At 37.2% G+C, this 16,052-nt stretch overlaps 1 protein-coding gene across 4 annotated transcripts in view; it reads right to left on the bottom strand.

Moving 5' to 3' along the window:
• LOC113924922 (A disintegrin and metallopeptidase domain 3-like) overlaps positions 1-16,052 on the bottom strand; it is a 161,183-nt gene that overhangs the window by 98,319 nt on the left and 46,812 nt on the right. For all 4 annotated transcript variants that reach the window (XM_027599276.2, XM_027599277.2, XM_027599278.2 and 1 more), the window contains exon 7: positions 3,231-3,293. In XM_027599276.2, the coding sequence (XP_027455077.2) occupies positions 3,231-3,293 (63 nt within the window). The remainder of the gene's footprint in view (positions 1-3,230; positions 3,294-16,052) is intronic.

Raw genomic sequence — 16,052 nt, 5'->3', positions numbered from 1 at the left:
ATGGTAAACATGAGGGAAAAATTAAATTCTTTTTTCTTTTCCTTAATTTCTTCAAAAAATTGAATATTTAAAAAAATAATTTATTTTGTGGTTTATAACACATGGCAAAGTAAAATATAATAACATCACAGACGGAACACTACACCTGAAACTATTGATGTACTATATGTTGGCTAATTGAATTTATATAAAAAATTAAAAAAATTAAAAGCTGGATTTGAGACCACAGGGTGCCGAGAAATTACAAAAGAGTTTATGGTCCTTAGGTCCTGTATAAATTGATAAGTTTGGTTTAAAAAAATCACAGGTTTATTTTTACGATTATTTTCATTAATTCTTTATTTGAGTGCAGTTGACACAAAATGTTACATCAGTTTCAGGTGTACAGCATAGTAATTCCAAAAGTATAAACATTACCCTATGCTCACCACAAATGTAGCTCCTATTTGTCACCATACAAAGCTATTACAATATCACTGACTCTATTTCTAATGTTATGCTGTGCCTTTTATTCCCATAACATTCATTCCATAACTAGAAGACTGTATCTCCCACTCCCTTTCACCCATTTTACCTAATCCCCAACTCCCTCCACTTTGGCAGCCATCAGTTTTTTCTCTATGTTTATATGTCTAATTCTGCTTCTTGTTTATTTTATTTTTTTAGATTCCACATATGAGTAAAATCATATGGTACTTGTTTTTCTCAGTCTGATTTACATCATTTAACACAATAGCTTCTAGATCCATCCATGTTGTCACAAATAGCATGACCTCATTCTATTTCATGGCTCTGTAATGGAACCACAAAGATCCCAAATAGCCAAAGCAATGTTAAGCAAGAAGAACAAAGCTGGAGGTAACACAATTCCATATTTCAAGATATATTACAAAGCTGTAGTAATCAAAACAATATGGTATTGGCACAAAAGTAGACACATGGATCAATGGAACAGAATAGAAAGCCCAGAAATAAACCCACAATTATATAGCCAATTAATCTATGACAAAGAAGGCAAGCATATATGATGGGGAAAAGACAATTTGTTCCATAAATGATGTTGCAAAAACTGGACAGCTACATGAAAAGAATGAAACTGGACCACTTTCTAACATCATACACAAAACTAAACTCAAAATGTAAAGATGTAAATGTGAGACATGAAATCATAAAAATCCTAGAAGAGAGCACAGGGAATAATTCTCTGACATCAACCATAGCAACATTTTTCTAGATATTTATTCTAAGGCAAGGGAAACAAAAGCAAAAATAAACTATTGGAACTACATCAAAATGAAAAGCTTTTGGGGAAAAAAAAGCTTTTGCATGGTGAAAGAAATCATTAACAAAACAGAAAAGAAACCTACTGAACAAGAGAAGATATCTGCAAATGCTGTATCTGTTAAGGAGTTAATATCCACATCAGGGTTAAATGGAACTTTAGTGTTATAAAGCTTTTACATTATATGTGAAGTGATATAATATTAATTCTAGTTAGGAATGTAAATTCAAACCAATAAAGAAACCACTGGGGTAAGATGTGGGGGATAAAGAGAGATCACAGAAAAAACCAATATAGGAGATAAAGATAAAAACTAAAAATAACCCATTAATCCAAGGGTAGTAAAGGAGGAACAAAAGAACAAATAACTAATAGGAAGAGTAGAACACTAAGAGCATAGCAGTACTTAACCTACATCCACAGTATTAGTAATTTTGATAAACATAAATCAACTAAACATTCTAATGAAAAAGCAGGGATTATCTGAGTAAGGAAAAAAATAGTTTACAAAGTCATACTTTAAAATTTAAGACAGATAAACATAAAAAAGAGGGAATACTAATCATAAGATATAAAAGCTCTAGAGTTCTTTGTTGTTGTTTTCTCATGATGACATTTGCATTGAAAATGCCTTCTGTTTTTATTGGAAAGGAAGAAGGTATTCAGTTAAATGGAGAGAGGAAAGTAGGCCGTCTAGATTTAATTTTAGCAACTTCATGGGGGCAGCTGTGGCAGAGCATAATTTCAATGCTTGTGAGTATTATTCCTCATGTAACAACCAAAACCTAAATCTAAATGCCCCCAAAGGGCATTAGCTAGTAAAATACATTAAATTATATTAAATATATTAATCAGACACTAGGTGAATGTTAAAATTAAATTGAAATAATATATTTCATTAATATGTGGGAAAACATTATAAAATAATTTACAGAACAGCATATACAAAACAAAGGTATAAGAACTTACACATACATGTTTAAATAAAAGAAAGGAAATGTGCATATAAAATTATATGTGCTTTTTTCTTTATTATTATGTTGTCTACTTTTTCCTGCTGTTTTTATAAAAAATTATGTAAAGATCTAAATATTTCCTTTTATCAACAAAAACTAATTTTGAAAATTATGCACTTATTGACAGACCTTATGCAAAAATATCAGTAATAATGAAAGATCAGATTTCGTAATTGCTAAACAAAATGGCTTTGCTAAAAACTGATTATATAAACAAAAATTTCCCTAACTGGGGCACCTGGGTGGTTCATTGGTTAAGTGTCTGCCTTCAGCTCAGGTCATGATCTCGGAGTCCCAGGATGGAGTCTCACCATGGGCTCCCTGACCAACGGGGAGTCTGCTTCTCCCTCTGCCCTCACTCTGCTCATGCTCTTTCTTTCAAATAAATAAATAAAATCTTTAAAAAATATATTCCCTAACTAAATGAACATTCCTATGAATAATTCTTCCCATTTTTAAAATATAAAATTTCCATCAGAGAATTTAAGAGAATCCACGAAATTATAAAGCATAAAATAATCTTATAAAAAATACTTTTTAATAACAGGAATCTCCAATTCAATAATTAAATAGCTTATTTTAAAAATAAAAATTAATTTATGTAAGAGTTTCATCACTATTTGGGGCGGATCCAGAAATATATGCAGCTCATTATAATTGACTAGATTATAATGTAGTAGAACTCTTCATACATACAAATTATACATCTTTGCTAGAATTCTATATTGATTTTGAAATCAATACTATAAATATTAGTCCCCTCAATGCCAATGTAAAGGCAATTGACATTTCTTTATGTCCTGCTACACTCAGATACATATTTTGAACAGAGTAAAATATACCTGTATTTCAGACAAGTGGAATTTTCATTTTCATATTCCCTTTGAATTTAAACACAAAACAAAAATATTATCAATATCAATAATGCATACCAAAGCTTTATCCATAATGATTTGTATTTTCAGAATTCTTTCCAATAGTTCATCTGAATCTTTCTGTAAAACAGAAGACATGAATTAAATAAAACATAAAAATAAAACATAAAAATAAAACATTCTATAAGAAAAAATTCTTATATTGTTTGTTATTCTCACATATATACACACACACACGCACACACAGAGAGAAAGGGATAGACAGACAGATGATGATAGGCAGATAGATAGATGATAGATAGATAGGATAGTTCGCTACAGATACATAAAGATATAGATATAAGTGATAGCAAAATAAGATGATGGAGGCCCCTGAAAAAATAAGGTGAGATTCCAAATAAAAATTTTAGGAACAAATCGAAAGCTTTCCTCTTATATTCTTTATAATTAGAATCCTCAAAAAAGTTAGTGAAATGAAGGAAAAGCCATGTTTCCTTTTCTCAAAACTTTCCTCTTAGACCCTCCTCCAACCTTCAAGCTAAATTAACTCCCATCATCTTTCTCCCAAATTGCCTTTAATTTCTCATTGTTTTTATACTTTATTTATGTTAACTCTATCACAGTTATATAAATTGATATTAATGTATATACCCATGTAACCATTTCTATAAATAAGACAAAGAATGTTTCCATCACCCTCTTCCAAGTCAAGAGCCCACATAACTCAAGGCAATTAATGATCTGCTCTCTCTAACCATAGGTTAGAATAATCTATTCTAGAATTTCATAAAACTGGAATCATATGTCACATACTCTTATATCTGGCTTCTTTCACTCAGCATTTATCTGTTATGCTGTGATTCTTAATAATTCATTAGTGTTTATTGCTAAGTAGTGTGTCATTTTACAATTATATCCCAATTTCTTTATACATTTACCTGTTGATGATCACTTGGATTATTTAGAAATTGTAGCTATTATAAATAAAACTATGCATATCCATGTAGAGGTCTTTGTGCAATTATGTTCTTTAATTTTTCTTGGAAAATTCTTAAAAGAGAATACCTGAGTCATATGGTAATTATGGGTGTGTAAAGTAGGACAAAAATGCCAGATTTCTTTCTTTTTTTCTCTTTTTTATTATGTTATGTTAATCACCATACATTACATCATTAGTTTTTGATGTAGTGTTCCATGATTCATTGTTTGCATATAACACCCAGTGCTCCACATAGAACGTGCCCTCTTTAATACCCATCACCAGGCTAACCCATCACCCCACCCCCTCCCCTCTAGAACCCTCAGTTTGTTGCTCAGAGTCCATAGTCTCTCATGGTTCATCTCCCCCTCCAATTCCCCCCACTTCATTCTTCCCCTCCTGCTATCTTCTTCTTCTTCTTTTCTTTTTCTTTGTAACATATAATGTATTATTTGTTTCAGAGGTACAGGTCTGTGATTCAACAGCCTTACACAATTCACGGTGCTACCATAGCACATACCCTCCCCAATGTCTATCACCCAGCCACACCATCCCTCCCACCCCCCACCACTCCAGCAACCCTCAGTTTGTTTCCTGAGATTAAGAATTCTTCATATCAGTGAGATCATATGATACATGTCTTTCTCTGATTGACTTATTTCGCTCATCATAATACCCTCCAGTTCCATCCACGTCGTTGCAAATGGCAAGATCTCATTCCTTTTGATGGCTGCATAATATTCCATTGTGTGTGTTTGTGTGTGTGTGTGTGTGTGTGTGTATTCCATTGTGTGTGTGTGTGTATATATATATATATATATCACATCTTCTTTATCCATTCATCTGTGGATGGACATCTTGGCTCTTTCAACAGTTTGGCTATGGTGGACATTGCTGCTATAAACATCGGGGTGCACATACCCCTTCGGATCCCTACATTTGTACCTTTGGGGTAAATACCCAGTAGTGCAATTGCTGGATCGTACAGTAACTCTATTTTCAACTTTTTGAGGAACATCCATACTGTTTTCCAGAGTGGTTGCACCAGCTTGCATTCCCACCAACAGTGTAGGAGGGTTCCCCCTTCTCCGCATCCCCACCAACATCTGTCATTTCCTAACTTGTTAATTTTAGCCATTCTGACTGGTGTGAGGTGATTATTTCATTGAGGTTTTGATTTGGATTTCCCTGATGCCGAGTGATGCTGAGCACTTTTTCCTGTGTCTGTTGGCCATGTGGATGTCTTCTTTGGAAAAATGTCTGTTCATGTCTTCTGCCCATTTCTTGATTGGATCATTTGTTCTTTGGGTGTTGAGTTTGATAAGTTCTTTATAGATTTTGGATACTAGCCCTTTATCTGATATGTCATTTGCAAATATCTTCTCCCATTCTGTTGGTTGTCTTTTGGTTTTGTTGACTATTTCTTTTGCTGTGCAAAAGCTTTTTATCTTGATGAAGTCCCAATAGTTCATTTTTCCTCTTGCTTCCCTTGCCTTTGTCGATGTTTCTAGGAAGAAGTTGCTGCGACTAGAGGTTGAAGAGGTTGCTGCCTGTGTTCTCCTTTAGGATGTTGATGGACTCCTGTCTCACATTGAGGTCTTTCAACCATTTTGAGTCTATTTTTGTGTGTGGTGTAAGGAAATGTCCAGTTTCATTCTTCTGCATGTGGCTGTCCAATTTTCCCCACACCATTTGTTGAAGAGACTTTTTTCCATTGGACATTCCTGCTTTGTCAAAGATTAGTTGACCATAGAGTTGAGGGTCCATTTCTGGGCTCTCTATTCTGTTCCATTGATCTATGTATCTGTTTTTGTGCCAGTACCATACTGTCTTGATGATGACAGCTTTGTAATAGAGCTGGAAGTCCAGAATTGTGATGCCACAGCTCTGCTTTTCTTTTTCAACATTCCTCTGAAAAATGCCAGATTTCTTTTTAAAACAGTTTGATTATTCTCCATTTTTACCAAGAAATAAAAAGAGTGCCAATTACTCCATATTTTTGCCTGTATTTGGTATTATAAGTCTCTGTCATTGTATCCATTCCTATTGGTCGGCATAAATATCTCATTGAGGTTTTAATTTGCAGTTCCCTGATGATTAATGAATGATATTGAACATCTTTCATAACTGAACATCTTTCACAGGCTTATGGCTCATTAATTTGGTTTCTCTTAAGTTCCCCAGAAATTTTGTTTAGCCTTGACATTTAAGTCCATGCTCTAATTCAGTTTTTCTGAATAAGGGCTAAAATTGATTTTATTTCATGTGAATATCAAGTATTTTAGCACCACTCATTGAATAGGTCATTCTTTAGTCTTTCAAAGTCTTTATTAGCACCTTCGTGGAAAATCAATCAGCCAACAGCATGTGGGTGTATTTCTGATCTATTCTGATCTACTGATCTATATGTCTACATTTATATCAATAACACAATATGCATCTCTATAGCAGGGGTCAGCAAACTATGGCCTGAGATATGGCTACCTGTTTTATAGAAAAATATTTTATTGTTACAGAGGCATACCCATTTGTTTATACATCCTCTATGCTCTCTTCATGCCACAAATGTTGAGTGAAGTAGCTGCAACAGACCATCTGCCCCACAAATCAAAAATATTTACTCTCTGGCTCTTTAAGAAAAAAATAATGTAAGTCCTTCATCTTGTTCTTATTTTTAAAACTATGAGAGTAGTTTGCATCGCTCTTTATAAAATTGAGAACAATTTCCACAAAAGTGTTTTCTGGAATTTTGTTTGGGATTACACTGAATCTACAGATCCGTTTGAGGAAAATAAATATTTTAACCATATCAATTTCTTTATTTCGTGTGACCTTGTTAGACTTTCTTATTAGTACTGATAACTTTGGTGGAGATTGTTTAAAATTTTCTATGTACTGAGTTAGGTCACTGAAAAAAAAAAGGACATGATTTTTCTTTCAAAACAGTATGCCCTTTATTATTCTTTCTCCTATTGAACTCTCTAGGAACTCTAGGAAAAGAGTTTGCTAGAAATAGTGAGGGCAGACAGCCTTGCACTATTTCTAATCTGACAGGCTATTTTAGTCAGTTCATGCTCTAATAAATATGCCATAAACGAGGTGGCTTGAACAATGTACACTTACTTCTCACAGTTCTGGAGGCTAGGAAGTTTAAGATCAAGGCACCAGCAGATGTGGCATCTGGTGAGAGCACTCTTTCTACTTTGCAGATGGCTGTTTTTATTTTTTATGCTCATGTGAGGGGGCACAGAGAGATCAAGGAAGTTTTCTACATCCTAGTTTTTATCATGAATGGATGTTGAGTTTGACCAAATGATATTTTTGGAACTATCGATATGGTCCTGTGGTTTTCTACATAAATCTGTTAAATTGTTTCATTTCTGTTTTGCTGTACTGGCTTAAAGCATAGTGCCTCAAAGTCCCATACATACTATAGTCTCAAGATTCTTGAAAAAGTACAAATGGTTTTATACTATAATGGCAACTTGACTAGATAAAAATTTGTTGGAATTTTTATGCCATCCAGAGAAGCTGTTCTATGCATCCTACATATACATTATGCACTATCTTATAAGCACTTCATTTGGCAAAGGCCAAAGCCAGTCTGTTTCTCTACTTTTATGGGTGACTTTGAGGCCAAGATGCCTTTAAGATTCTTCCTTATTTATTTATAAAGTCTAATATATTAATCATATTATATCTCAATGTTTTTTATTAGGGTTTCTTAAGATTTTTTTTTTAATTCAGGACTTTTTTTCAAAAAAATTATTCTTTAATAATGTGGAATATCTTGGGTGTACTTTATTCATTAATGACATTTTTATTATCTTGAATTGCCATTATCAGTCTTTTATACTCAGTTATTCAGGGTTCCCCAGAAAAACAGGACCAGTAGGATGTGTATGATTATTTCTTATAATTAGATTTATTATAAGGAATTGAATCACATAATTATGGAGGTTAGCAAGTTCAAAACCTGGAAAGAAAAGGCCAGTAGGCTGGAAACCCAGTGAGAATTGATGTTGTACTTCAGGTCTAGAAACCATCAGATTAGAGACCCAGGGTGAGCTGATGCTACAGTTTCAGTACAAAGGTAATCATCTGGAGAATTCTGTCTTACTAAAGAGGTGGTCAATCCTTTTGTTTCATTGAGGACTTCACCTGATTGCATGAGCCCCATCCAGATTATGGAGGACAATCTGCTTTACTCAAAGTTCACTGATTTAGATTTTAACTTATTCAAAAACACGCTCACAGGAATTCCCAGAAAATATGACCATCTGGGCAATGTAGCCCAGCCAAGTTGACATATAAAATTAACTATCATGGGCATGGAGCAAGATGGCAGAGGAGTAGGAGACCTGGATTTCGATTAGTCTCAGGAATTCAGCTGGATAGGGACCAAACCATTCTGAACACCTATGAACTCAACAGGAGATCAAAGAAAAGAATAGCAACAACTCAACAGAAAAGCGACCCTTTCTGGAAGGTAGGACGTGCAGAGAAGTGAATCCGAGGCAATATTCAGGAGGAAGATGGCAGGTGAGGGGACCTCCGTTGGCCGCTTCTGGCAAGTGATAGAGCAGTGGAGCACAAAATTGGAACTTTTAGAAGTCGGCTCCACTGAGGGACGTCGCTCCAGTGGCTAAGCGGGGGGTGGAACACTCTCTGGGACAGTGTGGTCTCAGGACCCTCGGGGTCACAGAAAGACCAGGGGTGCCTGAGTGTGGCAGAGCTCCCAGGTATCAGAGCAGGGAAGCTGGCTGCAGAGACAGAGCTGAGACGCAGGCTTTCAGGTTGGGGTTGCCATAAACTGTGATTGGTGACACAGTCGGGCCACTCCTCCTCCAGCAGGGACCCAACAAGCAGCAGATGCAGGGAGACTCCTGTTCCTCCCCTGGAAGGATCAGCGTGGGAGCACACTGCAGGGATCTGCTGGGCTTGGAGATTCCACACCGAGTTGGGTGCCAGAGATAGAAATGCTTGGTCAAAGGCCGGGTGAGCACGGAGTGCAGCCGGAGACCGGGAAGATGGGAGTGATTGACTGCTTTTCTCTGGAGGCACACTGAGGAGCGGGGCCTCAAGTTCTTGGCTCCTCCAGGGTGGAGATTAGGAAGCCGCCATTTTCACTCTCGTCCTCCAAAGCTTTACCAAAAGCTTGCAGGGAACAAAACCTCCCGAGAGCAAACCCGAGCAGATTACTTAGTCGGGACTGACAAGGGCGGGGCAATTCCGCCTCTGGAAAAGACATTTGAGAACAAGGGCAACAGGCCACTCCCCTGGAAGATCAGCAAGAACAGCCAGCCAAGCCCAAGTTTACTGATCAATGAGAACCACAGAACTCCAGCACTAGGGGAATACTGCACATAGAATTCATGGCTTTTTTACCATGATTCTTTAGTCTTTCAAAGTTAATTTTTTTAACTGTCTTTTCTTTTTTGAATTTCTCTTTTTCCCTTTTTCAACGAACATCTTATCAATCCCTTTAAAAAAAATTTTTATTTTTCATTTTTAGAGTCATATTCTATCCCTTCATAGTAGCTACTCTTATTTTTGGCATATATATATAAATTGTTCTCTCTTTAAAATTTTGAGATACAGTTTCTTCTAACAGATCAAAATGTACCCTAAATCTCTAGTGTATGGCTTTGTTCCAGTCTCCCACCTGATCACATTTTCTCCCCGCCTTTTTTATCTTTTTTTTAAATCCTCTTCTTTCTTTTTTCAATCAACTTTTTATTTATCGATTCCTTTTATAAAATTTTATGACTTTCATCTTTACAGGCATATTCCATCCCTTGATTGTATCAACCCTGATTTTGTACATATACAAGTCTTTCTTTCTTTACAATTTTGGGAGGCACTTTCTTCTAACACACCAAAATACACCCAAAATCTCGTGTGTGGCACTGATCTATGCACCAGCCTGATCATATTTGATTATATTTTTTGTCTTGTTCTGTTTTTGTTTGTTTTTATCTTTTTCTTTTTCTTTTGTTTTTCTCTTTCTTTTTCTTTCTCTCCCTTTCTTTTCCCCTGGTTTCATGTCTTTTCTGATTTGTTTAGAGTATATTTTATGGGCACGTTGTTACCCTGTTAACATTTTGTTCTCTCATTCATCTATTCTCCTCTGAACAAAATGAAAAGATGGAAAAAATCACCTCAACAAAAACAAGAAGAGGTAGTACTGACTGCCAGGGACCTACTCAATATGGACATTAGTACAGTGTCAGATCCAGAGTTGAGAATCATGATTTTAAAGATACTAGCTGGGTTTGAAAAAAGCATGGAAGTTATTAGAGAAACTTTCTGGAGAAATAAAAGAACTAAAATCTAACAAAGTCGAAATCAAAAAGGCTATTAATGAGGTACAATAAAAAATGGGGGCACTAACTGCTAGGATAAATGAGGCAGAAGAGAGAATCAGCGAAATACAAGAACAAATGATGGAAAATAAAGAAGCTGAGAAAAAGAGAGATAAACAAATACTGGATCACGAGGGCAGAATTCGAGAGATTAGTGATACCATAAGACGAAACAACATTAGAATAATTGGGATCCCAGAAGAAGAAGAAGGAGAGAGAGGGGCAGAAGGTATACTGGAGAAAATTATAAGAGAGAACTTCCCTAATGTGGGGAAGGAATCAGCCATCAAAATCCAGGAGGCACAGAGAACCCCTCTCAAAATCAATAATTATAGGTCAACATCCCAACATCTAATAGTACAACTTACAAGTCTCCAAGACAAAGAGAAAATCCTGAAAGCAGCTCAGGAGAAGAGATATGTAACCTATAATGGTAGAAACATTAGATTGGCAACAGGCCTATCCACAGAGACCTGGCAGGCCAGAAAGGACTGGCATGATATATTCAGAGCACTAAACGAGAAAAATATACAGCCAAGAATACTATATCCAGCTAGGCTGTCCTTGAAAATAGAAAGAGAGATAAAGAGCTTCCAGGACAGAGGGGGCGGAGCAAGATGGGAGAGGAGTGGGAGACCTAGATTTCCTCTGCTCTCAGGAATTCAGCTGAATAGGGATCAAAACATTCTGAACACCTACGAACTCAACAGGAGATCAAAGAGGAGAGTAGCAACAACTCTCTGAACAGAGAAGCGACCACTTACTGGAAGGTAGGACGTGCGGAGAAGTGAATCCAAGGCGATATTCAGTAGGATAGACGGCAGGGGAGGGGGACTCCGTAGGCCGCTTCTGGCAAGTGATAGAGCCACCGAGCACAAAATCGGACCTTTTAGAAGTTGGCTCCGCTGAGGGACGTCGCTGCAGTGGCTAAGCGGGGGGTGGAATCCTCCCGGGACAGTGTGGTCTCAGGATCCCTGGAGTCACAGAAAGACCGGGGGTGCCTGAGTGCGGCAGAGCTCCCAGGTATCAGAGCGGGGAAGCCGGCTGCAGAGACAGAGCCGAGGCGCAGGGTCTCAGCTCGGGGTTGCCATAAACTGTGATCCGCAGCCCAGTCGGGTCACTGCTCCTCCAGCAGGGACCCAACAAGCGGCAGAGCCGGGGAGACTCCCCTATCTCCCCCGGGAGGAGCGGTGCAGGAACACACCGCAGGGATCTGCTGGGTTTGGAGACTCCACATGGGGTCGGGTGCCAGAGATACAAACGCTTGGTCACAGGCCGGGTGAGCACGGAGTGCAGCCGGAGACCAGGGAGATGGGAGTGGCTGCTTTTCTCTGGGGGTGCACTGAGGAGTGGGGCCCCAAGTTCTCAGCTCCTCCGGGTGGAGAATGGGAAGCCACCATTTTCGCCCTGGTCCTCCAAAGCTGTACCGAGAGTTTGCAGGGAACAAAAGCTCCTGAGAGAAAACCGGAGCAGCTTGCTTAGCCCAGACCGACAAGGCGGGGCAATTCAGCCTCCGGCAAAGACATTTGGAAACCACGGCAACAGGCCCCTCCCCCAGAAGATCAGCACGAACAGCCAGCAAGCCAAGACCAAGTTTACTGATCAAGGAGAACGGGAGAACTCCAGCGCTAGGGGAACACTGCACATAGAATTCATGGTTGTTTTTACCATGATTCATTAGTTCATCAAAGTTAATTATTTTAACTGTTTTTTTTTTTATTTTTCTTTTTCCCTTTTTCAACCAACATCTTATCAATCCCTTTTTTAAAAAAAAACACTTTTTATTTTTCATTTTTAGAGTCATATTTTATCCCTTCATAGTAGTTACCCTTATTTTTGGCATATATATATAAGTTGTTCTCTCTTTAAAATTTTGAGATACAGTTTCTTCTAACAGATCAAAATATACCCTAAAACATTAGTGTATGGCTTTGTTCTAGTCTCTTGCCTGATCATATTCACTAACTTTTCTCCTTTTTTTTTTTAAATCTTGTTCTTTCTTTTTTCAAACAACGTCTTATTTTATCAATTCCTTTTATAAAATCTTTTATAATTTTCATCTTTACAGTCATCTTCCATCCCTTCGTTGTATCAACCCTTATTTTGTACATATATGTCTTTCTTCCTTTAAAATTTTAGGAGGCACTTTTTTCTAACAGAGCAAAATATGCCCAAAATCTAGTGCGTGGCACTGATCTATGCACTAGCCTGATCATATTTGATCATATTCTGCTTTTTTTGTGTTATTCTGTTTTTGTTTTTATCTTTTTTCTCTTTTTTTTCCTTTCTTTTTTCTTTCTTTCCCTTTCTTTTCCACCAGTTTCAGGTCTTTTCTGATTCATTTAGGGTACATTTTCTGGGGACATTTTGCCCTGTTAGCATTTTGTTCTCTCATTCATCTATTCTCCTCTGGACAAAATGACAAGATGAAAAAAATCACCTCAGCAAAAAGAACAAGAGGTAGTACCGTCACCCAGGGACCTATTCAATATGGACATTAGTATGATGTCGGACCTAGAGTTCAGAATCATGACTTTAAAGATACTAGCTGGGCTTGAAAAAAGCATGGAAGTTATTAGAGAAACCCTTTCTGGAGAAATAAAAGAACTAAAATCTAACCAAGTTGAAATAAAAAAGGCTGTTGATGAGGTGCAATCAAAACTGGGGGCACTATCTGCTAGGATAAATGAGGCAAAGAGAGAATCAGTGATATAGAAGAACAAATGATGGAAAATAAAGAGGCTGAGAAAAAGAGATAAACAACTACAGGATCACGAGGGCAGATTCGAGAGATAAGTGATACGATAAGATGAAACAACATTAGAATAATTGGATCCCAGAAGAAGAAGAAAGAGAGAGAGGGGCAGAAGGTATACTGGAGCAAATAATAGCAGAGAACTTCCCTAATGTGAGGAAGGAAACAGGCATCAAATCCAGGAGGCACAGAGAACCCCTCTCAAAACCAAAAATGATAGGTCAACACCCCGACATCTAATAGTAAAACTTATGAGTCTCAGAGACAAAGAGAAAATCCTGAAAGCAGCTCAGGAGAAGAGATATGTAACATACAATGGTAGAAATATTAGATTGGCAACAGACCTATCCACAGAGACCTGGCAGGCCAGAAAGGACTGGCAAGATATCTTCAGAACACTAAATGAGAAAAATATGCAGCCAAGAATACTATATTCAGCTAGGCTGTCCTTGAAAATAGAAGGAGAGATAAAAAGATTCAAGAACAAACAAAAACTAAAGGAATTTGCAAACATGAAACCAGCCCTACAAGAAATATTGAAAGGGGTCCTCTAAGCAAAGAGAGAGCCTAAAAACGGCATAGATCAGAAAGGAACACAGACAATATACAGTAACAGTCACCTTACAGGCAATACAATGGCACTAAATTCATACCTTTCAATAGTTACCCTGAATGTAAATGGGCTAAATGCCCCAATCAAAAGACACAGGCTATCAGACTGGATTAAAAAACAAGACCGATCAATATGCTATCTGCAAGAGACTCATTTTAGACCCAAAGACATCCCCACATTGAAAGTGAGGGGGTGGAAAACCATTTACCATGCTAATGGACACCAAAAGAAAGCTCGGGTGGCAATCCTTATATCAGACAAATTAGATTTTAAAACAAAGTCTGTAATAAGAGATGAGGAAGAACACTATATCCTAATTAAAGGGTCTATCCAACAAGAAGACCTAACAATTGTATATAAATATGCCCCTAACATGGGAGCAGCCAATTATATAAGGCAATTAATAACAAAAGCAAAGAGACACATTGACAACAATACAATAATAGTGGGGGACTTTAACACCCCCTGACTGAAATGGACAGATCATCTAAGCAAAACATCAACAAGGAAATAAAGACTTTAAATGACACACTGGACCAAATGGACTTCACAGACATATTCAGAACATTCCATCCCAAAGCAACGGAATACACATTCTTCTCTAGTGCCCATGGAACATTCTCCAGAATAGATAACATCCTAGGTAACAAATCAGGTCTCAACCAGTTGAAAAAGAGTGGGATTATTCCCTGCATATTTTCAGAGCACAATGCTTTGAAACTAGAACTCAATCACAAGAGGAAAGTTGGAAAGAACTCAATTACATGGAGGCTAAAGAGCATCCTACTAAGGAATGAATGGGTCAACCAGGAAATTAAAGAAGAATTAAAAAAATTCATGGAAACCAATGAAAATGAAAACACAACTGTTCAAAATCTTTGGGATACAGCAAAGGCAGTCCTGAGAGGAAAGTATATAGCAATACAAGCCTTTCTCAAGAAACAAGAAAGATCTCAAATACACAACCTAACCTTACACCTAAAGGAGCTGGAGAAAGAACAGCAAATAGAGCCTAAACCCAGAAGGAGAAGAGAAATAATAAAGATCAGAGCAGAAATCAATGAACTAGAAACCAAAAGAACAGTAGAACAGATTAACAAAACTAGGAGCTGGTTCTTTGAAAGAATTAACAAGATTGATAAACCCCTGGCCAGACTTATCAAACATAAAAGAGAAACGACCCAAATCAACAAAATCATGAATGAAAGAGGAGAGATCACAACCAACACCAAAGAAATACAAACAATTATAAGAATATATGATGAGCAACTCTATGCCAGCAAATTAGATAACCTGGAAGAAATGGGTGTATTCCTAGAGATGTATCAACTACCAAAATTGAACCAGGAAGAAATAGAAAACCTGATCAGACCTATAGCCACTAAGGAAATTGAAGCAGTCATCAAAAATCTCCAAAGAAACAAAAGCCCAGGGCCAGATAGCTTCCCAGGGGAATTCTATCAGACATTTCAAGAAGAATTAATACCTATTCTCCTGAAACTGTTCCAAAAAATCGAAATGGAAGGAAAACTTCCAAATTCATTTTATGAGGCCAGCATTACCTTGATCCCAAAACCAGACAAAGACCCCATCAAAAAAGAGAATTACAGACCAATATCCTTGATGAACATGGATGCAAAAATTCTCACCTAAATACTAGCCAATAGGATCCAACAGTACCTTAAAAAGATTATTCACCACGACCAAGTGGGATTTATCCCTGGGCTGCCAGGATGGTTCAACATCCGCAAATCAATCAACGTGATTTAATATATTAACAAAAGAAAGAACAAGAATCATATGATCCTCTCAATAGATGCAGAAAAAGCATCTGACAAATACAGCATCTTTTCTTGATCAAAACTCTTCAGAGTATAGGGATAGAGGGCACATACCTCAATATCATAAAAGCCATCTATGAAAAACCTACCGCGAATATCATTCTCAATGGGGAAAAACTGAGAGCTTTCCCCCTAAGGTCAGGAACGTGGCAGGGATGTCCACTATCACCACTGCTATTCGACATAGTATTAGAAGTCCTAGCCACAGCAATCAGACAACAAAAAGAAATCAAAGGCATCCAAATCAGCAAAGAGGAAGTCAAACTCTCACTCTTTGTAGATGATATGATAATGTATGTGGAAAACCCAAAAGACTTGACCCCAAA

Source organism: Zalophus californianus, chromosome 2, assembly GCF_009762305.2.
Source record: "Zalophus californianus isolate mZalCal1 chromosome 2, mZalCal1.pri.v2, whole genome shotgun sequence".
NCBI classification, from domain to species: Eukaryota; Metazoa; Chordata; class Mammalia; order Carnivora; family Otariidae; genus Zalophus; species Zalophus californianus.
Note: the sequence above shows the minus strand (reverse complement) of the source record. Positions and strands in the feature narration are given on the sequence as shown.